The 27,363-nt window shown below is 34.9% G+C and overlaps 4 protein-coding genes across 4 annotated transcripts; all 4 read right to left on the bottom strand.

The window, feature by feature from the left end:
• Window positions 1-2,159: 2,159 nt before the first annotated feature.
• Window positions 2,160-3,512, bottom strand: LOC114722452 (ATP-dependent DNA helicase pif1-like). Its single transcript, XM_028908480.1, has one exon. It carries the CDS (start codon window positions 3,510-3,512, stop codon window positions 2,160-2,162), a length of 1,353 nt encoding a protein of 450 aa, XP_028764313.1.
• A 139-nt stretch (window positions 3,513-3,651) lies between these two features.
• LOC114722451 (uncharacterized) lies at window positions 3,652-5,984 on the bottom strand. Its single transcript, XM_028908479.1, has 3 exons — window positions 5,971-5,984; window positions 4,958-5,883; window positions 3,652-4,826 (listed from the first exon to the last, which is right to left on the bottom strand). The coding sequence occupies exons 1-3, from the start codon at window positions 5,982-5,984 to the stop codon at window positions 3,652-3,654; spliced, it is 2,115 nt and encodes a 704-aa protein (XP_028764312.1).
• Window positions 5,985-10,720: 4,736 nt separating this feature from the next.
• LOC114722449 (replication protein A 70 kDa DNA-binding subunit-like) lies at window positions 10,721-15,961 on the bottom strand. The gene is made up of 11 exons (XM_028908478.1): window positions 15,869-15,961; window positions 13,412-13,576; window positions 13,069-13,336; window positions 12,881-12,977; window positions 12,672-12,796; window positions 12,514-12,598; window positions 12,269-12,401; window positions 11,577-11,731; window positions 11,344-11,464; window positions 11,093-11,266; window positions 10,721-11,008 (listed from the first exon to the last, which is right to left on the bottom strand). Exons 1-11 carry the CDS (start codon window positions 15,959-15,961, stop codon window positions 10,721-10,723), a joined length of 1,704 nt encoding a protein of 567 aa, XP_028764311.1.
• A 3,639-nt stretch (window positions 15,962-19,600) lies between these two features.
• Window positions 19,601-26,662, bottom strand: LOC114722448 (putative receptor-like protein kinase At3g47110). Its single transcript, XM_028908477.1, has 6 exons — window positions 25,964-26,662; window positions 24,900-25,265; window positions 23,688-23,834; window positions 22,526-22,744; window positions 20,263-22,017; window positions 19,601-19,991 (listed from the first exon to the last, which is right to left on the bottom strand). Exons 1-6 carry the CDS (start codon window positions 26,655-26,657, stop codon window positions 19,633-19,635), a joined length of 3,540 nt encoding a protein of 1,179 aa, XP_028764310.1. The 5' UTR covers window positions 26,658-26,662; the 3' UTR covers window positions 19,601-19,632.
• Window positions 26,663-27,363: the final 701 nt, after the last annotated feature.

Raw genomic sequence — 27,363 nt, 5'->3', positions numbered from 1 at the left:
GGAGAATGAAATTTCTAATAATAATATAATAGTCCTTCTAGAAAAAATTCTTAGTCTTTTTTATAAGATCCTTTGACAGTTTCAATGAGTATTAAATTTTTTTTTTCATATATGTCTATATTTAATGTGAATAGTGAGAGAATAAAAACTAATATGATGTTAGAATTTAGTGAAATTAATAAGCGTAGTTTTAGAAACTATTTGAATTTCAAGATAGATTTAAAGCTTTTAACTAGTTTTATTGGTATGTGTAAATTAGTTAGTGTATTCTTATAATAATAAGGACCAGAGAGAATATCAAACAATATGTTTCGATCAATGGTGGTTTGAATTTGGATTTAGATTTGGATTAAATTCATTATTTGGATAGATAAAAATTTGTGGGATTTCGATAATTGAGTAACCATTGTCCTTTTCCCATGCTACCTTCCTCTTTTAGCTGTCTCTGCCGTTTCATGTTAAACCATTATCTTCTAAGTATGTGTTATAGGTTTGAATTAAAACATAGGAATAAAATTTGAAATTGTTATACTCCCCCGGTTCCTCCTGTGTTGAATACAGATTTAGATAACAAACTAGGACTTTTCCCCGTGCGTTGCACGGATGGTTGCGACGCACGTAGTTTTTTATGGGGTTCGTATTGTCGTTCTTGTTTTACCCATAAGTTTATAGAAGGCGAGGATGGTTATCTGGTGAAGTTCATACACACAAGTTTATCCCAGAGTTATAGATTTGTATTTAATGTAATGCAATAGTGGTTGCTGTCATTCTTATAACACAAAGTTGAAAGGCGGGCGATGAAATGGATGATTTGGTCACACCGAACGGACATTATGAAAGACCTCCCGATATACCACACTACGAGGAACACGGGTGGAAGACCTCTCGATAGGATATTAAGGCTGTGCAACTTTTTTTTATAGAGACTCCTTTTTAAGTACGCATTATTCTATTTGATTGATTCAATACTAATAGAGGTGGTGAAGTGCAAAGTAGTGTCTGTGAGCTGCTCCAATGTAAATAATTCTCATTTTATTAAAATGCATCACATGACACAACTGTGTAATTTTGAAGAAGGTAGTTCTCATACTAATAGTGTGAAGACGGCAGTGGGCCCAAGTTGGTGAGAATGAGGTCATTTTGAATTAACATTTTGGAAGATTTCCCTGTAGACCACATTCCGAGTAACATTTGTGGGTTTACTGTTCGAATCGAGGATCAATATTTTGAGACCGTCCATATTTTTTACCCTTGACAATGCGACATACAGCTGTCCATGTGTAAACACCGGCTTGGCCAGGTACAAACCGACGTTCGTTAATGACTGGCCTTGGCTCTTGTTGATGGTCATCGCAAAAGAGATTATGAAGGGGAACTGTCATCTGGTCATTTTGAATGGGAGGGTGGTCTCTGAAGGATTCATGTCCATGCGGTGGATGAGTACCTGGTCACCTGTGCTTAGGGCTGTTCACGGGACGGATCGGGACCGGGACAGGCCCGTCCCGGTTCCGTCCCGGTGAACAGTAACGGGACAGATTTTCTGTCCCGTGTCCCGGCCCGTCCCGGGGTTGTCCCGGTCCCGGTCGGGACGGGACGGATCCGGGACGGGACCGGGACGTCCCGAACCCTTTTTTTTTTTTTTTAATTTTTTAATTTTTTTTAAATTTTTAAAAATTTTTTAAATAAAATCTGATTTTTTTAATTATGTTTTTTTGGGCTTAAATCTTATAAAAACATCTTTTTATTTATTTGTTTGGACACTCTTAAATAAAAACTTAAAATATTACATATAATAATCATTAAAAACTCTAAACAAAAGCTTTTAACACAATAAAAACTTGCTAAAAATTCTAATCATCAATAATCTCAAATCATTAACAAATATAAAAACTCTAAATAAATATATCTATAGTTCCATACAATAGTCTCAAATCTTAAAAAGATATGAAAAAAATAATATTATATAAATGGGATAAAAAATTAAAAAAATTTAAAAATAAAAATAAAAAAAGGACCGGGACGGGACGACCCCGTCCCGTGTCCCGTCCCGTCCCGGTCCATTTTTTGTCCCGTCCCGGTTTGTCCCGTCCCGAAAAATTTCGGGACGGATCCGTCCCGTTCCAATAAGACCGGGACCGGAACGGGCCGACCGGGACGGGTCATTCTTGAACACCCCTACCTGTGCTTGTTCCATTTAACGCTACCGCCTTGATAAAGTTTTTGCCCAGATACGTGATACGAAGCCTCGTTCCGTTGCATAGGCCTGCAGACTGGTCGATGTTTCGCAATAGCATGACTGGTATTCCAACCTTCAAAGAGAGCTTGTGGGGCGGCATCCCAGAGCAATTTATTGTGTTGAGGAATTCCGGGGAGTACAGATCCTCAAATGAGCTGCTATCCTGATCGGTGCTAGAGATGGAGTCAGAACTGAGATACTGAACGGGGTCTCCAGGGAGGAGCGACAGCATGTAATCATTTATCTGGTCGACGACATCAGTTGTGGGGGCTAAAATCGCCCTTTCTGTGAGGTAGTTTGGATGTGTTATGTTCTGTTGGAGTGCGAGATATGTAGACGAGACTATAGAGTTGATAGGGTCAAGGGAGTCAGTGATGAGGAAATCGGCTGGGATCTCAATGTCCGTCGTGCCCTCATGGGGCAGCCCAATTGTACCATCACCAACGTCAAGCAACCATCTGGAGAATTCACTAACCTTTTTCTGGTCTATTGCCTCAGCAGCAAACTGCAGGCGCATGTTTTTAGTGAGCTTGAACAGCTTGCACGACAGCCAAAGTGCGGATGAGTTTATAGCCGCGTTGATAATGTCGGCACGGAATCCCTTCGGTATGACAGGTAAGATCTGTCTAAAATCACCCCCCATGATGACGCACTTGCCACTGAATGGGAGGTCGCACCTCATTATATCCTTTAATGATCGATCTACAGCCTCCACACAATGCTGTTTTATCATTGGGGCCTCGTCCCAGATGATTAATTTTGCGGACCGTAGTAAATGAGACACAGGAGAACCGTGGCTAATGTTACATGTGGAGTCCTCAGTTATGTCGATGGGGATCGCGAATCTCGAATGAGCAGTCCTTCCTGAGGGCAGTAGAGTCGCTGCTATTCCACTCGATGCGACGTTGATGACCACGTCGCCATTTGCTCGTACAGCCATAGTCAGGGCATTCCAGAGGAAAGTCTTGCCAGTGCCCCCGTAACCGTAGACGAAGTAGAACCCACCGGTTTTCCTGCTAACCGCGTCAAGGACTTCGTGGAATATCTTTCTTTGCTCATCTGTTAGTGACATTGCTAACCTTATAGCATCTGCGGCACAAGCATCTTTGTCATAACTGAGTTCTTGGAGTAGCAAGTTGTTTATTGTGTCCAAGAATTCGGTGGAGCTTGGTTTTGGCAGCGATGGGTAGTCGTCTAGTGACCTTCCATTCTTTAAGAGTAGCCTCTGAATCTCAATAAGTCCAGCCTCCTCCTTGTCTGAGTCGGTGATCGACATTTCTGCAGGTCAAGAAAAGTAAGAGATGTTATGGCCAGGCGCGTCTAACAACAATAGATGTCGTTGATCAGGGTGACCACTTGGTGTCTCTATAGGGTGTGTATTGTACGTTCAGAATGTTGTGTGAGTGGAACATAGTTCAGGTAGTGTCTATTTTACCTTGATGTCGTGGGTCGTGACGTGGAATGTACAGAAGGTCTTCACATATGAGATGCTTTGTTTGCTCCCAGACTGAAGTGGGGTCAGACAAGCAGTGGCATAAGAGCATGCTGACAAAGAACCTCCTGAGGTACTGACCTGTAGCCCAGAATGCCGCCTCTTTTATCGCGTCGATGTACTCTTGATCATCTTGAAGCAACCCCAGCGCATAGCACACCGCCCTGAATGTCGGCTGGACGATGTTGTCTACTGTCCTGATGTCTCTGTAGCTAAGGGGCCCTCTCATCTTAGTCAGCAGGACCCGGAGGTAGTAAGCCTCGCCCTGGGATGGTGATACGTGAGCTAATCTCCCAACAGAGAAGCCTCTTTGGCGCAACCTCCACTCCCTCATCTGCTTATTGAAAGTGTAATGTTGTGGGAACTCGGAATATGTTAGGGTCCTTACGAATGAGTCTTCTTTATTCTTGGCGAGCCATGCAAGGAACATTGACTCCTTTACCCGTGGCCTGTCAATCAGGGATGGCATTTCGTCGTTGGCCGTGTAAAAAACAGCCTGTTGCTCTGGTAGATGGAAGCTCAGTCTCTCGACAGAGGGGTACCTGTGGTGGATGTCGAATGAGAATATTCGCCATGCGCCCTCACAGGCTGAGATGTATCTGCAGTTAAGGTAATGTGAGATCTCATCAAAATCGGGTCGTGAGCTTCCAGGCTCATCATTGTGGTAGATCCCTGCGATGACATGGTCGTGGCCCTTGCTGATGTATTTGAACAAATACTTGATAGCCCTTGATTGGTTTGTCTTCTCGACATTTAAGTGACCCTGGAAGAGTCGTAATAGTTGAGCATTGTACGGGACGACATATCTGTTGTCCAACTGAATTCCTTTCTTCACAGTCGTTGTGCCATTGTTCCTCCTACGGTATGTGGGGTACCCATCATCATCTATTATTGTGTGTGGCGCATATCTTCTTGGGAAGTACTTTGAGCACTTTTCATCTTTCATGCAAGGTGATTTCCGATTGGAGGGACCACAAGGCCCGTGCATCATGAAATTGGTGACAAGCTCAAATAGCACCGGGTCTTCGTCCTTGTCAGGTATCTCTGTTGAGATGATTCTGTCGACGTCCTCAGCTGTCTTGGGTTTGTCAAGTGGCTCTATGAACAAAATAATGTGTGCGTGCGGCAGCCCCCGCTTCTGGAACTCGATTATATATATCTCTAAAAGTCCGCATATCAGTACACGATAGTGGTTTATTTTGGTGATTAAAGGGAGGTTATACTGTTACCTGCTTTTATTCTGCCGAATATTTTTTGCTCCTTAATGCATTTCATCAGTGCTGCAAGTTTGAGGCTGAACATCCTCGTCAAGATGTCAGGTTGATCGGATGGGTTGAGGTTGTGTTTCTGGCATAATCTTGTTATCTCAGGCCATGCTGGATGGCAGGTGAAGGTCAAGAAGATATCGGGGTATCCAGCCCATTTGCATATGGCCATTGCATCTTGGTAGTTATGGATCATGTATCTAGCACCTCCAGTAAAAGAAGAAGGTAGGATTATCCTCTTTCCTGTGTTGGACGCATCTGTCTCGCCCCTTGTTATTGCGTCAACGAGTCCTTTGTATAGGTCAACCCTGAGCTCTCTCTGGTGTCTCCTTATGTAGTCGAGCCTCTCACTCTCAACCATTGCGAAGCCGTCTACGATGAATTGTTGTAATAACCTCTTTGAGTGCAGTAACACAGACTCCTTTATATTTCTATCCATCAGTCTGAAAGCTAAGTACTCTCTTATTGTGAGGTACTTTTTCTTCCTAGTGCTAATAAGAGATGCATCGTTATGTTCCGTCTTCGATACGAAGCTGTTATTACCGTAGTGGAAGATGAGGGGATATTGAAGAGGCAAGTACGACTTGTGCAATTCATGGACGCGCTTCAAGGAGCCTGCTTTCTTTTCTATGATTATGTCTCTGTTGACATATGATTCATCAAAATCTCCAACTATCAATGCGGCTACCTCTGATTTCGTTGGCAGCTCGTAATTTTTGCTCGTATTGTTTGATTCTCTGAGGAGGCGTATCTTGACTTCAGCAGTGTTGTCTTGGCGAAGGATTTCTGACGTCATACGGTATTTCTTAACCAGGGCGTTATGCTGGTCGAGGCAATCTTTAATGTCCATAGCAATGGCTTCGTCAATGCCCGATTTGTCTGGATGGTGCCTGCAATTGAGAGGTAAGGTTTAACATGAAGTGTGTTGTAAGGAGAACATGATGATAGAGGATATAAGTAGCATAAGGTGGACGCACCTGATCGCTGCCATCCGGTTCCTTATTTCATTGTCCGTGTCCTAAATATAGAGCTGTGAGTACACAGGAGGGCATCCTTCAGGTGGCAATAAGCTTCCCAAGAGGTGATAGTTCTGGCCGGACATGATAAAGGAGTAGGGGCCACCTCCGCGAGAGTTGAGGGAATGGTCAATCTTTCCTCCCATAGAAGTAAAGCAGAACATATTGTTGTATGCTCTGATGTTGGCCAAGAAGTTTTTAGATTTCGGATGTTCTTTTTGGAAGAAAAGCTGTCGGAATTGTTCTGGTGGGGTCTGAAGGTAAGGCACAACAACCTTGCCGTGACAACAACAGGTTGAGAAAAGCGGGTATTCAGAAGAAGAGCAACGCTTGAGGCGCTCGCCAATCCAGAGTAAGGCACCACAAAATTGACACTCGTAGACGGGGTCGCCATCATCTAAGTAGCTTGTAGTGGACACATGAGGCTGGGTGTATTCAGATGTGCTGGATGTTTGTGTGTCATCATGGGCGACTTCAATGCTAGTGGCTGCGTGTAATTTGGGGTTTCCGTCAGCAGTTTCTCTTGGTTGCATCATTGCTACATTATGAACTTATGATTTGCTGGATGCGATGTCGGGCTAATCTATGTAAATATGTAGTGATCGAATATTTGGAAAGATTGGTGTTCCTTGCTGCCTATTGACTTGGGACAATACACTATCTGTGGTTTGTGTTAATTTTCACGGTAATTTATTCATGACTGTTTAAGCGAATCATATTGGATGAATTTGAAAATAAGCATGGCAATTATATTATATTATAATAATAATAAAGTGAACATGTTTTGAGAGGAACGACAAACTCTCTGGATCATAATTTGCAAAGAAATGTGCACAGCAAAAATTAATGTTAGAAAAGAAGCAGAAATAAAAATATAGCAATCTGAATTTAATGGGCAAAAATTTGGCGAATCACACGAAGTCGTCAATATTCTGTAAAAAGAAGATTTGTTAAGAATTTTTAAGTGAATGAAGACATGAAGAATATAAAACCCAATAAAACATCGCTTCATTTTGAAAGAAGTCGCGTTCTTGATTCGTCTAAAATGGTGCCACGGCTTTGATTTGTTAATTTTTTAATGGAGTATTTTTGTTTAAAAATTGCCCTGTTTGTTTAACTTATGTTTTACTAATTCTGTCCGTCAAATTAAATTTCTATTTAATGAATAATAAGTATTATTATTCATACCTTTCATACCTTTTAAATAATATATTGTAATAAATCATAATGTCTCTTATATTTTTGGCCATGCCATTAGAACATAATTCATATCACAATGGCATGAGGTTGAAAATGAACGTTAAATGTAAATGAAATTATCCCACTTCTCTAACCTTAAATTCAAATACTTCCCATTGGAGCCCTTTTTTCCTAATTACATAACGTACTAATTAATAATACGGCTGCAGATTTATTTCCCGAGAGTGTATATGTATATGGTTTTCAAAATTAGTAAATGTTGGAGGCATAATTAGAACCACAAACTGGATCTGTGTAGTATTATATTAAATTAACTACACTACAAAATTGAGGAGTGAAACACTCTTGTCCGGTATATTTGTAGTATCACGATGAAGATAAAGTTGCCATACTTCTATGGAAATAACTTTATCCTAGCCACTATAGGAATTAATGACACACTAAATTTATTTGAGAAGAGTGAAGTACCTGTTATGATATGCTGATCGAGGATGGGATTAACGCTAGCATCTTCATTGGTTGTGTCTGGAAACCGTCTTTTCTTTGATTTGTGCAGAGTTGACTCTTGTATATAATGATTTGGATGATCTGTTACTGAATTGTTTATTTCAGTCATTAGCACAAGATGTTTCTAGCAATAGCACAAAGGAGAAGTAACTAATATTTTCCATTATAATATTTTTGTGGTTCATGTGTATATACACATTCGTTGTCCATATACACACACATATATTTAAAGAAAATGAGATTTGACGTATATGGTCTATATGGCATCATCTCTATGAACTACCATTCCACTGTTAAATAGAGTCATGAGTCCTTTGATTGATGGATATAATTTTGCCATAGTAATAGGACAGAGAGAAAACAACTAACATACAACATGATATGTAAAGGAAAACTTGCCTTGTTTAGAGCTTTGAAGGTTGATGCTGGATGCGGTTTTGTCCATGCCGGCAGTGGATTGTGTGATGAGTAAGAAGTAAATTTGATGTGAAGAGCGGTTAATTGTATGGGCACAAGATGGTAAAGCTCACGACAATATGTTAATCGCATTGCATTCCTCAATAGTGTTATTTGCCCCTCAATTATTGATTGTTAATTGGGTTATTCAATGTCTTGTGTGATTCAGTTTGTGCAGTAATGAACGGATTAAGCTTGCTGTTACATTGTAACGGACGAGGTCCTTTAATATTGACTGTTGATTGGGTCAGTTATGCTTGGATGATGCCACAAGCCTTGTTAATAATTGATGTAGGTAACCGTCATCTACAACAGGGGGAAAATCTCAAAAGGTGGTTCTTGTTGAAGTTCACATTTTCAGCAAACGGAGCAATGTTGACAGTAATTCAGGATGTTCAGGAATACCATGGCATCAGTTCTAAATGCATAATGTAAGATGACGATGCCTCAACAACAGAGTGTCTTTTTTGAGTGTGTTATAATTAAGAATATGACAATGAATGTATCAAAATTATAGATCACGAATTTTGGGTCGCCGATCTTTGTTAACTTGACCAATAATCACTAAATCATTTCATATGAGGATAAATTGGAATAGCGAGTACAATTATTTGGATAAATATCGGACAAAGGATGTCAAGCACAAAGATGAACTTACGTCATCCCAAGATCTCCCTTATGCAAACCGTGGGATATACAGGCGCATTAGGATTGGCAAATGATATGTAATTGGAAACTGACACAAGTCTAGGCTGCAATGTTCATCATATTATTTTTGCGCGGAAAATGATCAGTGACGTTTCTTCATGATACTATTATATTTGGAATAAGACTTATCTCATTTATGAATGCATCAATCATCAGTGTGGAAATGTAACGCATCAATGTTTTTGTAATCCAAATTGAAATAGTAATAAATTCCAAAGTAATTAATTGATAATTGATTGTGAAGTTGATGAATGCATAGATGAATTTTATAGAAATATCCCGGAGAAAATATAAACAGAGTGAAAAATTGATAAATAATTTGATAGCAAAGAATATTGCAAAAATTTAATGAGTACATGGAATAAAATATTAAAATATATGTCCAATAGTTATAAATGCTGTGACTGTTGTTCTTCATGTGAGTTATATGTAAATAATAATACTTTGGACCTTTATTATTCGAATTCCTTAATTCATTTGATTTTAATGCATTCATTCGAATTTGATTTATTACACTGAAATGGTGCCTTGTAATAAAATCGTACCTTGTTACTAATGTTTGTAACACAATGTCTTTAACAACATAAATGTTTGCTTGCAGCAAACAATGTCACTACTGAGAGAGCTGAGAAATCAAACTTTATCTTTCTTTTCAATTAGGGAAAAATGCATGAAATTAAGGAAGATGCTTAGATTATTTGAGGGAAATATATACCATATTAACCAATAATTTAACTAAGATCGTTGATATACTCAAATTAGTTCATTGAGTTTTATATTAAGGACTTAAAGAATAAGAATTTTTTCCCTGATCAGATTAGTGAAATATATCTGTTTGTCAATTAAAATAGTTTATCACGCAAGTAGAGAGCCACAATTGACAATCTAAAAACAATCCAATAGCTTGTCCTTTTTTCCCTAAATAAGTTATCCATTAATTATTAATTAATTATTGTGAATATATTAAAAAAATGATATGTTTTGACTTGTTAATTAATGATCAATATTAATGAGTAATAGTAATAGTAACAAATGGTGGAAAGTGAATTACTCTATTGAGTAATATATAAATTAGTTAGATATGAACAATATCTAGTTTTGTATATTTAAACATATTATTATTGATTTTGTTATTTTAAAGATTCATTAGTTGGAGCAAAATGCAATCTAGCTTCTCTAAACAAATTTAACAATTAAATCGAATTAGAGTGTTACTAAAACTGTTAAATTAAATTACATAAATATGACTCTTGGAAAAATTAAACATGTAAGTTAGTATTGGGAATCCATTAAAACTTTACAGGTCTTGGGAGAGGTGAAATTAGAAAGTAAAAATTATATTAAAATTTAAGTTACTAAAACTGTTAAATTAAATGACATAAATATGACTCTTGGAAAAATTAAACATGTAAGTCAGTGTTGGGAATCCATTAAAACTTTACAGGTCTTGGGAGAGGTGAAATTAGAAAGTAAAAATTATATTAAAATTTAATTATTACTTATCTATAACCTCATCTAATTTCAAACAATAATGCATTCCAAATTAATCAATTTTGATAGTAATAAAATATTCGTAAAACTTAGTGAGCATAAAAAATGTCATATGTAAATATATGCAGAGCAGTTGAAAATGCTGCGAGTTTTGGTATTCACGTGAACTATATATAAATTATATATAAAAGATGATGAAAGATTTATAGATGAACTTCAAAAGCATCAATACTAAAACATTATTTCAATGATAGGTCTTTTACGTTAAGCAGTAATATGGCTATCAAGTAAAAAAAAGTGCGCAATCAAATTAAGATCTGATAATGTCACCACTGAGAGGGATGAGAAATCAGTCTTTATCTTCCTTCTCCTTTTTGATGTTTTTCAATGGCTTCACGTAGCTGGACTTTGTAGTTGTGTTGGCAGACAATCTCGTCTCGTCATCATCAATTGATGAATCAAGCGGATTTTTTTTACGCTTAGACAATGTGTTCAGAGAGCCATGCAATTGAGATCTTAAGAGATCATTATCCACGTCCAGCATGCCACATGACAACAATGTTGTTGGTTGTGATGATGAAGTGTCAACTGTAGCCTTCTCATGAGTGATATTCTCAGACTCATTAGGTTGACTTCCCTACATAATTGTGTGAAGGAGCTCTAACATGTTAGATTTTAACATTGAGTACTGAGATATGATGAGGAAGAGTTATTTGAATACCTTGATAGCAGAGTACGTAAAGTTTTCCAGCATCTTTTTATCAGTAGAGAACTGGATAACACCCATACTGCTATTTCGATACCTAATATTGCTTTCTTTGATCTTTAGCTTGACAATCATTTCTTTCCCCATACAATTGCTCAATTCTTTCGGAAAAGAACCTGGGTTTTTGTCCTGAAATAACAGGTTGGGAAAGTACAAAGGTTATGACACGAGTGTTGAGTTGAAGAAGTGCAATGTAAGAGTCATACCTTTGCTACCTTTGTCTTCAACTGCTCAGCTGAGAAGCCAATCAAATCACAAGCAAGACGATTGAAAAATATGATTGAACATATGCCCGTTGAATCAAACACCGTGTAATGGAGCTTAAATCTATGAAACAATATGAAATAGTATTTCAGTTACATTTTCATTTTTCATTGGTTAGAACATAAATAGTGTAGACATTTGTTCATTCTGTAAAGAGATTTACATATAATCTTACTTGGGCTCAATAGTCAACACATCATTCGTATAGCTTTTGCATTTTAGTTTGTCATTTTCATATACAGGTTTGCGATCGCATGAGCACCCATCATAGGTCCAGCCGTAAGCAATCTCAATCTTTTGGATGCAAACCTTAGTTACAACTTCACACGGCTATTTTCAAAGAACAAATGTAGTCAATAAAAATCTTAGGATAACTAAGATGAAAGAAAAAAGACATCTGAGAAACAAAGAAGCTAAGATTTAATGATCTTGACATGGAGCAAAAAATATACATTATAATTTATGTTTGTTAGCAAAATATATGTAAAATCTTATATGGACCAAACATACGCAGAACATATAACAAAATTACCGACATATATTTGTAATCAAGGTAGGAAACAAATAAGCAGCACGGACATACATATCAATAGGAAGCATATATAAAAATATATGTAGTATAGCAAAAATCATTCTTCCTTGGTTTGTCAAGAACATAAATAATATTTTGCATTCAGATGTGAGATGTAACGTGAATTTTAGTATTAGGAGTTTATGAAACCCTGAAAAATCTGGAAAAACATGTATTAGATGTGCACAATTATATCTTAATTTTATTAACTATAATGCACATCGAGATAATAATAATTTCAAAATTAATCAATCAATTAATTAACTATTAAATATTGTTAAGAGACATCATGGTACCTCAGTAATTGTGGAGAGTTCAGCCACATGTATTCTTATTGGAAATGTTAGCATTGACTCATTGTCTACAACTTGGTAATCTGCACTGGAAAGTTGAGAGAAGTGCTGCCTACCTTCAGGTATTTCGTCAAGGCTAGCAACAACAATAATAAAAATGATTAAGATTTTTCAGTCATTGCAAATATCAATAAATATTTATGGATAGTAAATATGTATTGGTGGAAAATCTTTTCATGGGGCTTCACCTTTGAAGTAGGTCATGGGCCTCTGGAATGTTAGGGTTGAACAAAACTTTAGTTGCTTCAAACACGTTGCTAATATGCCCATACGCTAATAATGTGCCAATCAAAGTGTTAGGGTCATGAAATTGATTTTTGTTTAAATGCAAATATGTTTGTTGTACCTTGTTGGTTGTTTAACCTTCCAAATCTGACCATCACAATAATAGGATGCTTTGATCCTTGAGGCTTGCTATTATATGTATTTACCGCGCAGTTACCAAACAATACCACCTTTATTGCGCTCTCACTGCAAGAAATATGTTGCAACTTTAGTTAGAATTAGAGAATGGCAGTAATAAGAAGATAAAATGATGACAATCAAGGTTGTTACTATTGATTAGAAAGAGTCAGGGTGATTGTTTTCGAAGTTCCAAATGTGTTTTTGAAGTCTTTCAAATCCCCAAATGCCTGGAGGAAGCCGATGACATCTACACAAAGAATATATGATGTTACAATTTTAATTGTAGTGAAAAATTAGACTTTGAAAAGAGAACTTAAAGGAAATATTTATATATTAACCAATAAATCCTTCATTCTTTGCAGTGTATTCCGCAATATCCTTGATAGGGATGAAGTTGAAAGACTCTTTGGGAATAGGCAAATCCAATTCTTCAAAGTATGTTGTGTTGTGGAACTTAAGCCTCCAAGAATGTGATGTCACTTTGTACTTGTTATCATTGCCAACTATCTGAAAGTTTTCGCAGTGGTATACTCTACCCTCTTTAAGATCATTCTTGTATCGCTCAATCAAGCCCTTTTGTGTTGCAAAACCTTTTATTCTTGAACCCTAATCAAATTTTGTGTTGTCATTTAAGAGTGTTATTTATCCTAAATAAATAGTCAATAACAAACGTTAACTCGCCTGCTCATCTACAAGGAGCATTCCAATCCTCCAAGGAGCATACGGTGGAGCCTTCTTATAGGAAACCCACTTCCTAAGAACTCGAGCAACAATTGTCCAGGTCTCTTTACTATTATTGATATCTTTTATCATGTCCCGATTGGTGCTTGCCATGCTATGATGATGCTATAATTGGCACCCGCTGACAAAGCTACAACAAATACAAGTTTAATGTAGTAATGCATTAAATAACATAACATATAAATCACACAAAATACATGGTATATACATGGCACAAAATAAATAGACAAGCAAAGTGTCAAAGGCTTAGATTGGGAGATTTCAATAAAGGAGACACATCACAGAATTTTGAATACTTGTCAAATCCTCATTAACCGTTGAATTTACAGTTTTAAGTACTAATAATGTTTGATTTTAGCATAACTATTAGCAGCCCCATGGTTATTTTATTTCAGTTTGCATGGTATCCCAAGGCTTCAATATATCAAATGTACCAAAAGGTGGTTTTTTCCTGGGGGATAAAATTAAAGGCAAATGGACATTAAACTATAAAGAAAAAGTGTCTTAAATTGTTTTAGCATCTCACCAATACCATCTTAGGCAAACATTTTATATTTTATCTTTATATTCTAGGCGGCTCTAAAACCTCCTCTTTTTCTTACATTTTTCATGCTATTTAATTCATCATAATTTAGTTAAGGGAGCAAGATTCAAACTAACTTTTCAGCTTCCCAAACATTAGCCAAAAAACTAACAAAGCATAAAATCATGGTAGAGTTTCAAGCAATGCCATTTAATCCAGAAAAACCTTCAGCAAGTAACAAAGAATTTTGGTCATCATAATAAAGTTTTGGCATGCTTAACATTATAGTACTTCTTTTAAGTATCAGCAACACTTGTATAACCCATTCATATCCATTAACTAATCGAGAAAATCCTTCAGCAAGTAACAAAGAATTTTGATCATCATAATAAAGTTTTGGCATGCTTAACATTATAGTTCCACTCCATCAGCACTGCCTTAACCATCATTTTGACACTTTGTAGTGTGCATTACTACTTAAAAAAGCACTTAACAGTAGGGATATTGTATCTTTAAGCTTCAACTACAAATTTTCATCAGGCCCAAAGCGTCACAAACACGCACACTCATGCTGTATCCGTTACTTTGTAACATTTCTATGCAATACCCATAAAGAGAAGTAAGCCAACCTCCACTATACAGCGAAATGCAGAACTGAACCCATCATTTTAGAATCTTCAAGTATTATTTAATCATTTTAAATAGTTTTCTAATATTATAATGTACACCAAACAATTCAATCTCCTACAATAATCATCTAGGAAAATCCCAGTTATAACAGCAACAACGATCATGTACCTAGGATAATATTCCCTTAATAAAACACATATGCATAATCTCATTGTTATCTCATTTAAGCATTTGACCCCCTTCCCGTATAAGAAACCATTTAATGCCATATTCTAGAAAATTTTCCACATTTTATGTTACACATTTGGCTTATTAGAACCACTAACCAGAGCAAAATTTATCTGCCTTTAATCAAACCACTCAGTCCGTACAAGATATTTTGTTGCATTTTCTAAGATTTATATCAGAAGCTGGCACAAGAAGTGTATTCATATGAATTCAAAATTGACAACAAAAAGGTAAAAGGTTATGATAGAATTTCAGGTGAGGAAACGTACTTGATGGTTGAACTTCAAGTTATGGGAACTTCAAGGTTATGATAGATGTAGGGCTGCGAGAATTCAAATATGATGAAATGGATACAATGATTAAGCAGACCAAAGAATTTAAGTTAGCAACACTAAGGAGGGCCTAATTATTAAGTGTTATCTAATGGATATCAGACAGACGTAACTGATGGAATTCAGCAGCCACATTAATATATTAGTAGTAACGGTGAAAACTGAAATCTCAAATATATTAATTGTTAATTAATTAATAAGTTACCGGTGGAATTAGAAGATGCAATTTTAAATGTGGAATCAGAATATATGTCATCCAAAGCATACACGAAATCGATTTTGCCGAATGGAATTTCAGAAAATGAAGCAAGAGCATACCAACCAGATCAAAAAGAAAAGAGGAATATTTAATCTAATGATAGATAAAGCAATAAGAGGTTCATTTATAAGAAATTTGGTACATTTGATTTGAAGGTCACTTGGAATCCAGATCAAAGCTTAGGCCAAAATTCTTTTGCATTCTTATTAATGCTGAATATATGTCAAAATTTTTGGATGACAAACAAATCAAAAGTTTTTAAGTTTACATTTGTATCAATATCCTGCATCCACATTAGCATTGGCATGTTGCGTAACTGGCTTTGCTGAGATAGTAAGGAGGTAGCAAACACAACTGAGGTTCTATTATTCCAAAACTCATAGCATCTTAGAGTTGCATAAAAAAAAAGGAAACAAAATCTGTACCTGCTCACCATCTCTAAGAACTGAGAAGAATAGTGACTTCACCTTCCTCGACTGGCTTCGACTCTGAATTCGAAATCCCTTCTCAGATCTCATGGCTTATTGTGTGACGTTGGTGGCTGGTGAGTTACACGGGGCTAGTGTTGGGAGTGGGCGCTTGCTTGGGGCTTCAGTTGCAGATTTGCGAAGATGATCCTTGCTTCTTCGTGACCTGCGACCCGCAACTCGCCAATCTCTAAATCTGCGAACTCTTTGTAATCTTCACTGCGTGAAGATCGTGGTGGGACTGTGCGTAATAGATTCCAAATATGACGAGGAAAAGGATATTGAAAGGGCCATTGCATGACACACAAATACTGCGCAATGTAAAAGTGAGCGCCGCATCATTGTCTCTTTGCGATTGACTCATTCCAATGCTCCCTATTTTTGACTTGCTCCACCTAAAGATATGAAAGCAGAGAGCCATGGTGAGATGATGCGAGAGGAGGAAGCTGCGGTCACTGAGGAAATCACATGGGCAGACCAATGCCGGGTTGTCACTGGACCACAGGATATTGACCCGCAAACCGCATAACCCGTTTCCCTCAATCGGGTATTACGGGATTTCATATTATAAGTAGATATATAGATAATAAAGAAATTAGTTAAATTTGTTATTTAATAAATATTACTGTTTCTTTTTTTTTTTTAAAAAAAAATCAAAGTAAGAGCTGTATCATTCATCAATCGTGCAGTAGGACTACCACAGTGCATACAGTCGGACGCAATTGAACAGGAAACCTCTGAACATCGTTACCATTAATAATAAAAAAAATGCTAATTAAACGATTTTAAAATGATGAATGGGTATTCAAATGTTGACATATAAATTTTTAATTCAAAATATTTAAAATAAAACCTTACTTTTATCAACAATTTTGTAAACAATTTAATAATTATGAAATAAATAATTTTATTTCTTTATTTTTATCATTGAAAAAGTATCTAACTAATATTTAAAATTTATATTATATTAAAAATTCAAAAATTATAAGTATTTTAAGGATTAGTGTTAATTATTGTTAACTTTTATACTAAATCTGATATCATAATAATATTGTCAACCGGAAAACCGGTGAACCGGTCGCTAGTCCTGTCTGTTTTGCAGAAAAAACCAGATGTGGTTTGAACTGGTGGGGAACCGGTCCAACCGGTAAAAAATGGTGTTAAATCAGAAAAAAACCCATTGGGCGGTTCACACGGTTTTGCCTTGAAAAAAAAAACACTCTTTCTCCCTCCCTAACCTGCCAGTCTCGACTCGAGCCCTCGGTCCTCCTCCAGTCCTCCCCCATTTGTGACCAAATCGCTGAGATCTCTTGCACCTGCTCTCAGGAGAAGACTGCGACCCACCTTTTGAGTTTTGTTTCGAACCCAATTTTTGTTTGAACAGCAAAGATATTGAACCTTCATCCGAAGAATCTGAAGAATTAGAAGGAGAAGAAACAGAGCCGTCTTTAGATTTCACTGACACCACCTCTTTCCCGCGGGAAGAATTCCACTTTGTCGTCCTTCAAAATATCCGAATGATCCGACATGTATCCAGATCGTGACTTGCCGTCCAAAACCATCTTACCTTGCTTGGCGAGTGAAAAATGAGGAGTTTGCTCATTAGATAAAGAACTAGATCCTGCTTTCCCCCTTGCCGAAGAGGTCTACGGAAGCTGCTTTGATTTAGTGACCGGAAACGATTTGAGTTTGCAGAACCGGGATTCAAGGTCAGTGGGGAGGACGGAATCAGTGAGGGAAGCGCAATTGATGGTGGAAACTTGCTCCAAAACGCAGGCGTCTTGAGCTTGAGAGATGATTTGGTCGATGGCTGACTCGTCATCCGTATCAGAAACGTATGTAAATCCAACCATTTCTGCGAACTGTGAGAGGAAAGGAATGAGTCGGTGTGTGAGTGTGAGACTATGAGTCGCAAAGTGTGAGCATATTAGTATTTTTAAAGCAAATGGGAATAGGGGGGGTTGGAATGTGTGGGACGAGAAGCTCAATGACTAGCTTATGCTTTGAGCCTCTTTTTTGACTTGCAGGATCCATCCACGATGGTGGATCACAGTCTTCTCCTCGGAGCCTTATGGGTAAGCTCAATACCTTTCCTTTTCACCTTCGGTTTAGCCATTAAGTTGTTTTTAGCTGCTTCTCTCTGTGCTGTGACTACTGTCGTGAGATTTGAGAAGGGAGGAGAGTATAAACATTTAAGCTACTTTTGACTTGATCCATAGCTGTCAGACTTGAGAAGGGAGGGGAGTGTTGTTTGACTTATTAGTATATTGATGAAGATATGTATTCTGTTAATGATCATTTTGTATAATTAAACATTTAAACTACTTTTGTAAGTTCTTATATTTCCTTCAGTGATTATTACTTATGAATTTTATTCCACTTTAATATTGTGAATTAAATTTTATTATGACCGGTCTGACTTCGGTTTGACCACGGTCCGACTAGTGACCCTTAACCCACTACTTGGACCGGTTGAGTTTCCGGTCCGGTTTTTTGTTTCTTGCATAATATAAAAGCTAACCATATAAAATTAAGAATTTACAATTTAAAATATTTTTGAAATATTATTTTCATGAAAAGTCAAGAGTAAGTCTTATAAAACCATGTTTAAAAAGTCAGGCATAGGAAATAATTATGTTTGAATAACTTTTATGTTAATTTAAATATTCTTTAATTTATAAATTTTAAATTAAAATTAATGTGTTGGTATTTAAATGCTAAGTCGTCATTTTGAAATCACTGACTTAGTATTTTTCATGGTATCATGTTTAAGGGGGCTAAATACATACTTCTTAAATTTAAATGATTAAATTAATACTTAATGTAAACTTAAATTTTGAAATGTACACTTTATCCAAATTATAAATATGGAAGGCAAAATGGATTGATATTTTATATTTATGTTAAAGTTAGATTTCATCCTTTAAATTTATCTCAACTTTCAGTTTAAAACCCTAAGCTTAAAAGGTGTATTTTTAGTCTTTAGCTTTAATACCTTTAGTCTCATTTAGAGAAAAGTACTGATTCAGAAAATTTAAACAATGACTCTACAATTGAATACTGACCAAGAATGCTCTAAATTTAATTCTTTAATATAATTATTTCTATATTTTAAAATATAAGTATTTAAAGAGTTAGATATTTAAAAAACATTAAAAATTAAAGCATGTATAAAACATTTAAATGTTGACTCTTCCTTCTTCTCTTTAAAACTAAACAATAATATTCAATGCAGTAGTGCCCAATGGGCTCAGGTAATTATTTAAATTTAGATTCTTTATTATTTTTTTGCTACATAATCAACATTTGATCAGGGTTTAAAGTAAATTAAAGTTTGAGGTTTACAAAAACATAAGCAGAGGATAGAGGAGGAAAGATAAAAAATCCAAGGCAAGCTTCGCTTCATTAACTAAGAAAACCATTTATTTCTAAATGTTTTGCAATGGCGAAATTGGAAAGTAGGAAAACAAATTCCCAAGCTTTGTATAGTTGTCTTTAAAAAATAATAATAATAAAAGGACACCATGATCTTATTATTTAAATATAAATTTGACGCAAAATAAAAACAAATAACATGAAGATATCCAAAAACCCAAATAATTACACAAGATCTGAAATCTCAAATGTCACCCCCTCCATTTCACGAGATGTTCTACAAATAAGACAAGCCAAAAGGCTGTTGAAATGGTAATAACTAAAATTTGATTTTAACAGTCATTCACCTAATGGCTGGTGCCTAACACTTTGCATAGACGTGACCTTATTTTTTCCAATGAAGCCACAATATCTGTCATATCAGGTCGTGCCTCAGGTACATCAATGCAACAGTTTAAGGCTAATTCAAAAATTGATGAAATATGTGGTAATATGTTACCAATATTTGGATTGTGTCTATCCAGCAGATTGTCATCTAAAATACTGATGATTGAATGTGGTATTGATTCGCCAATCCAATCTTTTAAATTTAAGCCTTGACCAAACATTTCATCTGTTGGCTTTTTTCTTGTGAGTGTTTCCATAAGCAAAATACCAAAACTATATATGTCTCCTTTAACAGAAACAGCTCCTTTTGATCCATACTCTGCATGCCAATTTGAATGCCAAGTAAAATAGCAATTATGTCAAAGAAAAGAAAGACTTTTTGTTAAAACATTGTGAATGTTTATCATTAATATAAATCATGGAATGTTGAAAAGCGTGTATATATATTCATCAGGAGGAATCGAGTAACAAAATATAGTTTCTTATAGGATGTGTATGTGTGTGAATGTGTGAGAACATTTTTTTTGGTGAAGGTATAAGAGAACTTGAAAAAAGAAATATAAAACATAATAAGATTACCAAATCATCACCTGGTGCCATATAACCAAATGTAGCCAAAGTTCTGGTAAAAATCTCTGATTGCCCAAAGCCCAACAATTTGGCAATTCCAAAATCACTGAGATGCGCTACCATATTGTTATCCAACAAAACATTGCTCGGCTTCACATCGCAATGAACCACTGGTGAAGAAGAACCATGATGAAGATACTCAAGTGCAGATGCCACATCAATCATTATGTCTAACCTTTGCAAGATGTCTAAACAATAGTTATAGGAGTACAACCATCTATCAAGACTCCCATTTGGCATAAATTCCATTATTAGAGATTTGAAATCATTATTTGAGCAACTGCTAATGATCTTAATAAGATTGCGATGACGTAAATTGCATAGCGTAGTACATTCAACATCAAAACTCCTTAATGCTTCTTCCAAGTCCAAGTTGAAAACTTTCACAGCAACTATTTTTCCACTTGAAAGAATTGCTTGGTACACAGACCCAAAACTTCCCTTACCAAGAATATTACTCTCATCAAATCTATTTGTTCCCTGCAAAAGTTCATAATAGGATATCCTGCGTGGGTCCAAATGTAAGAAATCCCCATTGGTCCTTTCACCCACCTGATGCTTCCTACACTTGACAAACACTATGCAAGAACCGACCAAAATGATTGCGACCATGATAGGCAATAAATATTTGATCAAAAGCATCATTTTAGCTGACCTGTGCTTCTCTCTTATAATACATGGATGGACTCCTAATTGGGGCTTCCCACAAAGATCTTTATTCATAACAAAAGATTCTGCTCTAAAATTTTTAAAAGGCCCACCATATGGAATTTCTCCATGCAATAAATTGTAGGAAAGATTAATGTATTTCAAATGGGAAAGTGACTCTAATGACTTCGGAATCTCACTAGACAAATAATTTTGAGAAAGATCTAAAAACTCAATGCTTAACATGTCACCAAAAGATTCTGGTATAGAACCTTGTAAATTATTATGAGCCAACGATAAGTTTTGCAAGCTCTGTAAGCCTCCTATCGTTATAGGAATGTTTCCTGAAATTTGATTTCTTGACAAGTTCAATTCTACAAGTGATCTCAAGTTGGACACCTCAGGTGGAATTCTTCCACTAATTGCATTGGAAGATAAGTCTAAGACCAAAATATTTTTGAGATTCCAAAGAGAAGAGGGAATATGGGAAGTCAATTTGTTAGAGCTGAAGTCCAACTTTTGCAAACTAGAAAGATTGTCAAGGCACCTTGGAATTGTTCCTGAAAACATGTTATTAGCCAAATACAACACATTCAACCTTTTTACTTGGCAAAGTTCTTCGACAATGGACCCTTGCATTTTGTTGTTACTGACATCAAAAAGTTGAAGGCTTTGTAATTTGTTAACTGTTGGAGGAATCAACCCATTCAAATCATTCTCTCCCAGATATAATGCCACCAAGTTGGTTAAATTCCCAATAACATTGGGTACTTCTCCATTAAATTTATTCCCATTTAAAAATAACTTATAGAGTTTAGAAGCATTTACTATGCTTTTTGGAATTTGTCCAGAAAGTTCGTTCACTTCCACACTAAAATCTTTCAGGTTCGGAAGGCCACTTCCTAAATATGATGGGAGAAGGCCGGAGAAGAAATTAAACCCAAGGTACAGTCGCTGTATTGCTGAGATGTTGAATATATTAGAAGGAATATGTCCGCTTAAATGATTCGTGGACAAATCTAATTGTTCAAGTTTATCAAGATTGCCAATGTCTTTGGGTATAGAACCTGAAAAAAGAAACACTGATATATGCTAATATTTCTAAAAAGGAATGGACTTGCAAAAAGAATAAAATATAAGAAATGCTTTTTGTATACTATTCTCTTTGGTTTTAAATGTAAGAGGTGATAAAAGGGTTTGTTTTGATTTTAAATATACAATCGCAATCTGTCTTATCTTCAAATTTATAATTTTTTCTCAAGAAATCGGTTTTTAATGCAAATGATCAAAAGTGATATTTTAGAGAAATCAACTTATAAATAATTAACTTAAACTGATTTTCTTAATATATGCAAATAATAAGTTATCTAGCTCATGCATTCAGAACCAATGGGAGTATATACATACATATATATATAGTATATATGAATGAATCGTTTAATACTACATAAACTAACCATATTTTGGTAAGCTTAAAATAGTTGACTACTTTTTGGAAAATCTTAATTTATTTAATTAATTACATGTACGTTAAGAAATAGGTGTGTACTATATGTGTATTGGATAAGGTTATACCTGTAAAAAAGTTGCCACCCATGGATAATCCTTTCATAAATGTGCAGTTGCTTATTGATTTTGGAATGTTTCCTTCTAATTGATTTGAAACAACCGCAAAGACTTCAAGTAAAGGGAGTCCATAGCACAGATGTTCAGGCAAAGTACCAGATAATTGGTTGATGCCCAGGCTAAACTCTCTTATAGAAGGCATGTTGAAAAGAGACTGAGGAATTTCACCTGTATTTTTAAAAAAAAAAGAGAGAGAGAAAGAGAGAGAGAGACGCAATCTATGAATAATTTTTCTTAATTATCACTTTGATTAAGAGCTAATTTGTTTAAAATTAAAAAATGATTTTAATCAAGCTTAACATCAGGGATTTGCTTGTTTTTAATTGTTTGTTTAACTTTTTTAATATAATACTTTTAAAAAACTATTTTCAGCCTATTTTGATAAGCCACTTGAATAAGCTTTTTTTAAAACAATCACTTTCTTAAAAGTACTCCCCCATTGTGTAAAGGTTTTATGATGAGCTAAGTTATACAACTATCAATCCTTTAAATAATTTGAAAGCCGACTTTTTTTTTTTTTAAAGACAAACAGGACCTGATCTTTTTAAATGATAATTGATTATGAAAACGGACTCTATTAGAAGACACACAAACATATTTCTGGTTCTATTTAAAGGGCAGAGACTAAGAATATTTTTTTGTTATTGATATAAGTTACTTGATTAAATTTATTATATGAACATATAATTTTACTTCCAATTTATTTGTTGTTATTTAACTGTTATATTTTTGAAAAGTATATATATTAAACATGAATAAAGTTTTAAAAAAATAGGTAAAATTGAAAGTTATTAAATTTTAAGATAGCAAAGTTAATGAAATTAAGATTTTTCTTGATTCTGGTGAGACATGTTTAAACTGCTTTATAAATTGGACCGGATGAATACAAGCATACTAAGGTTTTTAATTTTATTATAAAATAAGTATAATGAACTTTTTAAAAAATTAAAAACAAGTATACTGAAGTTTTTAATTACTTTTATATTGAGTTAGAATTTTTGAGATAACATAGGAGAAACTTTGCTTTCTCCCACACTCAAATAAATAAATAACTAATAAGCGGAACTTCCTTAAATCACAAAATCAATGGACGGTAGATTATTGAACATACCTGTGAAGGAATTGAATTGTAGAAATAAGAAATTGAGCAGTGTTTTATTGCCAAGTGATGCTGGGAGAGATCCATTTAAGTTGTTTTCCTCCAAAGATACTTCTATTAAAGAAGAAATATTGCTGAAGAGAGATGCTGGAATTTCACCTGCTCAAAATTAAAAGTGAACAACTGTATAAACTATATATTACTTTAAATTAAGGGGAACTAATAGATGCATGACTGACATTGACTTTTGAATAGATATAGATGCCAAGAAAAGAGCAAAACATAACATAGAATTATAGAGTGAAAAATATGAAGTCATATTAATTAATTTCATTTGAAAATAGGATAATGCTATTATAATATATTAAGTCACACATCGACTAATTAAAAGATAAATTAAAGATATATAGCCTTGAGGTAAGTTGGCTTAAACTGTTCTGATAGGAAAAAAAATCTAAGATATACTTAATTCACTAAAAATCTAATCTAATAATAAATACGACCGATATAAGAATTGGTGCGCTAGTGCCTGTGAATTATATTCCTACTAATTAACTTGACTTATTTTGCATAACATCCCTTCGGACTGACTTTTGTTGGATCCGGGTCCATCTAATAAAATTCTATACTTCTTTTGGACATTTTCCCCCATATTTTTGTACATATTTTTCCAAAGGAACCAAGATATTTCACTGGTTAATTAAGATGGGTATGTTTACTATAGTGGTAAAGCATGTGTGTATACATATACACTGACAAAACATTTCAATAAAATTGATTAAATTTGCCAAAGAAAACATTTTCTTACTCTTTTATTAATCCATTTAAGTACATTTTTTTATTGATCTATTTTTCATGGAAATTGTCGGATATCCTAAGAAAAATAATTACATCATCTTGTTAGTTGTCCCCCGTATTCTATAGTCATGCTTTTCAGTTGATTAGTACATATTTTGCCTCATTCTTACTGCTATTTATTCTTACACATCATTTTCACTTTCGGGTTTTTTAAAAAAAATCTAATTTATAGCCAATTTACATCTGACTTGCATGTTTTTTTTTGGGGCTCAAGTAGTTACTTGTTATGTTTTTCTCTATCAATAGAATTGCCATTATTACTACTAGAATTTATGAACATCAACTTAACTTGAAGAAGATCAGCAATCAAAATAAAATAACTTAAGATAAACAACTAAAACATACGGATATAATTAAAACTCATACCTTCCAAGTTGGTGTCCTCAAGATATAAATATTGGAGGTTGGTCAAATTTGCAAAGTCACTTGGTATGACTCCTCTATTGAAATCGTTTCTGCTTAATTCTAGATCTACTAATTCTTTGCACTGATGCCATATGGGGGGCAGTTCACCAGACAAGTCATTTTCAAATAGATAAAGAACTTCAACTTTTGGAAGCCCAAAGCATAAATTTATTGGGAGATTACCAGAGAAGTTATTTGCACCAAGATTATTGACCTGAAGCATAGAACTATTAAATATTGAAGATGGTATAGAACCAGAAAACTGATTGAATGAAAGGTCCATGATCCACAATGATGGAAGATTGCCAATGTCAATAGGAACGCCTCCTTGAAATATCAAAAACAAACGAAATGTCAATATATCAACTTTATAGCTTGCATATAATTTAATTTCAATTAACTTCCATAAGTTAATATGTATCAGAGAACATTTACATATTTTAGGCTTACTTTTAATTTTCAAATACCCATGATCCTTCCAATCTAATTAGACAAGTGCCATAAAGTATTTTTTCAAGTGGGCCAACACTGTAAAGTATTTTTGGAGCATCTAGTACCCTTAAGTATTGTTTAGGTGTGTCTGGCACCATAAAATATTTTTTGGTGTATCCAACACTAAAGCCAAAAAATACTTCAAAGTGATGGATGTACCTGAAAAATATTTCAGGATGCTAGAGGGATTAAAAAGCACTTAGAGCACCGGATACACTCGAGAACATGTCTGGATGTACGTTAACCCTTTATTGAAATGCATGGGTGTTAAAATAGTGTGAAATAATGGATTAAATTATCAGGTTTCAGTTTAAACAAAATAAACTATGGACAACTAATTTGAAATTGAGGTAAATCCTAAGAACTTGCAAATTAATTTTCATTCAAAAAATTAAAGAAAATAAGCTGCCTAGAATTCAAAAAGAAATTGCATTCATTGTCCTTAATCAATAAATGGATTATATCATGCTAATCAATCTACTTGTCGGATCAAAAACAAATATAGATCTAATAAGAAATTTTTCAAGACATACCTGAAAGAGAGTTATAAGACAAGTCTAATAATTCAAGTGAAGATAAGTTGCAAATTGTCTGAGGAATGGTTCCTGAAAGGTTGTTACCCACAAGTGATAAAGTCCTCAAGTTCTTGAGTCTTCCCACCTCACGTGGAATACTCCCTTCAATTAAATTAATACTCAAATCCAAGACATGTAACCTTGACAAGTTGCAAACAGATGTTGGAACGAATCCAGTAAGACTATTATTGCCAAGACTCAAGTGTTGCAATCTTGATAAATCCCCTATCCAAGTTGGAATTTTCCCATCCAATTCATTAAAACTCAAGTTGAGTACTCTCAATCTACGTAATTGAACTAACTCCTTTGGTATTTGACCATGAAAATTGTTCTTACTAAGATCAAGTTCAACAAGGAATGAGAGATTTCCCAACTGTGGAGTTATGATGCCCTTCAATCCAATCTTACTGAGATTCAAGGAATGGATCCTTCCATGGTGGATACTGCAACTCACTCCAACCCAACTGCATGGAGAAGAAGAGACCAACCAATTAGCTAAAAAATTGTACGGATCAAAAGTGATAGAGGATTTAAGAGCAAGAAGTGCATATTTGTCTGTGGTGATGTTTGTTTTACTCCAAGCTAAAGAGGCTATGAAGCAATGAAGTAAGAAGAGGAAAACAAAGGCAGGAGGTTTTCCCATGTTTAGCATATATCACGCTTATCAAGTTTGCAAGTTTAGTGCATCAAGAAATTAACACCCATGGCGTTTTATACCTCTCCAATTCCAATTCAAAGTCAAGGCGTGTAAACTCAATTCCAAATTGCATGATTGTGATTAATTACTAACTTTCAAATAATAAATAAAAACTTTTTACTTGACAATCTAATTGTTTTTTAAGAAAATAAATTATAAATCACTCAACAATTTCCTTATAATGGAAACTCAATTAATGAAATTAAGTATAACCAATCACTTATTGACAATATTTGAATTTCAACAGTACATATATATTGCAATCTCATTAGTAAAACCATTGACTCATCATGAAAGATTCAAGTACTTGCACAACTTAATCCAATCCTAATTGGTGGCCATTGATCAATCAGCATCTTGGATTTTCTTTTCTTCAATAGTTAATCGATTTGCAATTAAGTCTTTTCTATGTTTATTTATTTTATTGTTATTTTTGAGTCATCAAACTATATTAACCTTGCCATTGCTTCAAACTACGAAGAATGATGGTGGAAAAATCAAAGTTTTGGGTAAGATCTGAAAGGATTGAATTGTTGGAAATGCGAAAGTAATATGTACTATTTTTTGAATAAAAGAACTAATATGTACTATTAATATTAGATTTTCATCACCATTTTAGAAAAAAATTCTGCAGTATTTTATTAATCGCTGTGGTATTTTT

The sequence above is a fragment of the Neltuma alba genome, unplaced genomic scaffold (assembly GCF_004799145.2).
Source record: "Neltuma alba isolate B1F8T4 unplaced genomic scaffold, ASM479914v2 tig00012094_pilon, whole genome shotgun sequence".
Taxonomy (NCBI): domain Eukaryota; kingdom Viridiplantae; phylum Streptophyta; class Magnoliopsida; order Fabales; family Fabaceae; genus Neltuma; species Neltuma alba.
Note: the sequence above shows the minus strand (reverse complement) of the source record. Positions and strands in the feature narration are given on the sequence as shown.

Coding starts and splice junctions, on each gene's coding strand:
- LOC114722452 (XM_028908480.1), bottom strand. CDS start 3,512: ATGTCGATCACCGACTCAGACAAGGAGGAGGCTGGACTTATTGAGATT.
- LOC114722448 (XM_028908477.1), bottom strand. CDS start 26,657: ATGCTAAACATGGGAAAACCTCCTGCCTTTGTTTTCCTCTTCTTACTT. Junction 22,018..22,525: donor GGGTGGCAACTTTTTTACAG/GTATAACCTTAT, acceptor TTCTTTTTTCAG/GTTCTATACCCAAAGACATT. Junction 19,992..20,262: donor ATTTGGTTATATGGCACCAG/GTGATGATTTGG, acceptor ATTGGCATGCAG/AGTATGGATCAAAAGGAGCT.
- LOC114722449 (XM_028908478.1), bottom strand. CDS start 15,961: ATGAGATCTGAGAAGGGATTTCGAATTCAGAGTCGAAGCCAGTCGAGG. Junction 12,978..13,068: donor AAAGAATGAAGGATTTATTG/GTTAATATATAA, acceptor TTCTTTGTGTAG/ATGTCATCGGCTTCCTCCAG. Junction 11,267..11,343: donor TGAAGACAAAGGTAGCAAAG/GTATGACTCTTA, acceptor CTGTTATTTCAG/GACAAAAACCCAGGTTCTTT.
- LOC114722451 (XM_028908479.1), bottom strand. Junction 4,827..4,957: donor ATTCGGCAGAATAAAAGCAG/GTAACAGTATAA, acceptor TTTTGTTCATAG/AGCCACTTGACAAACCCAAG.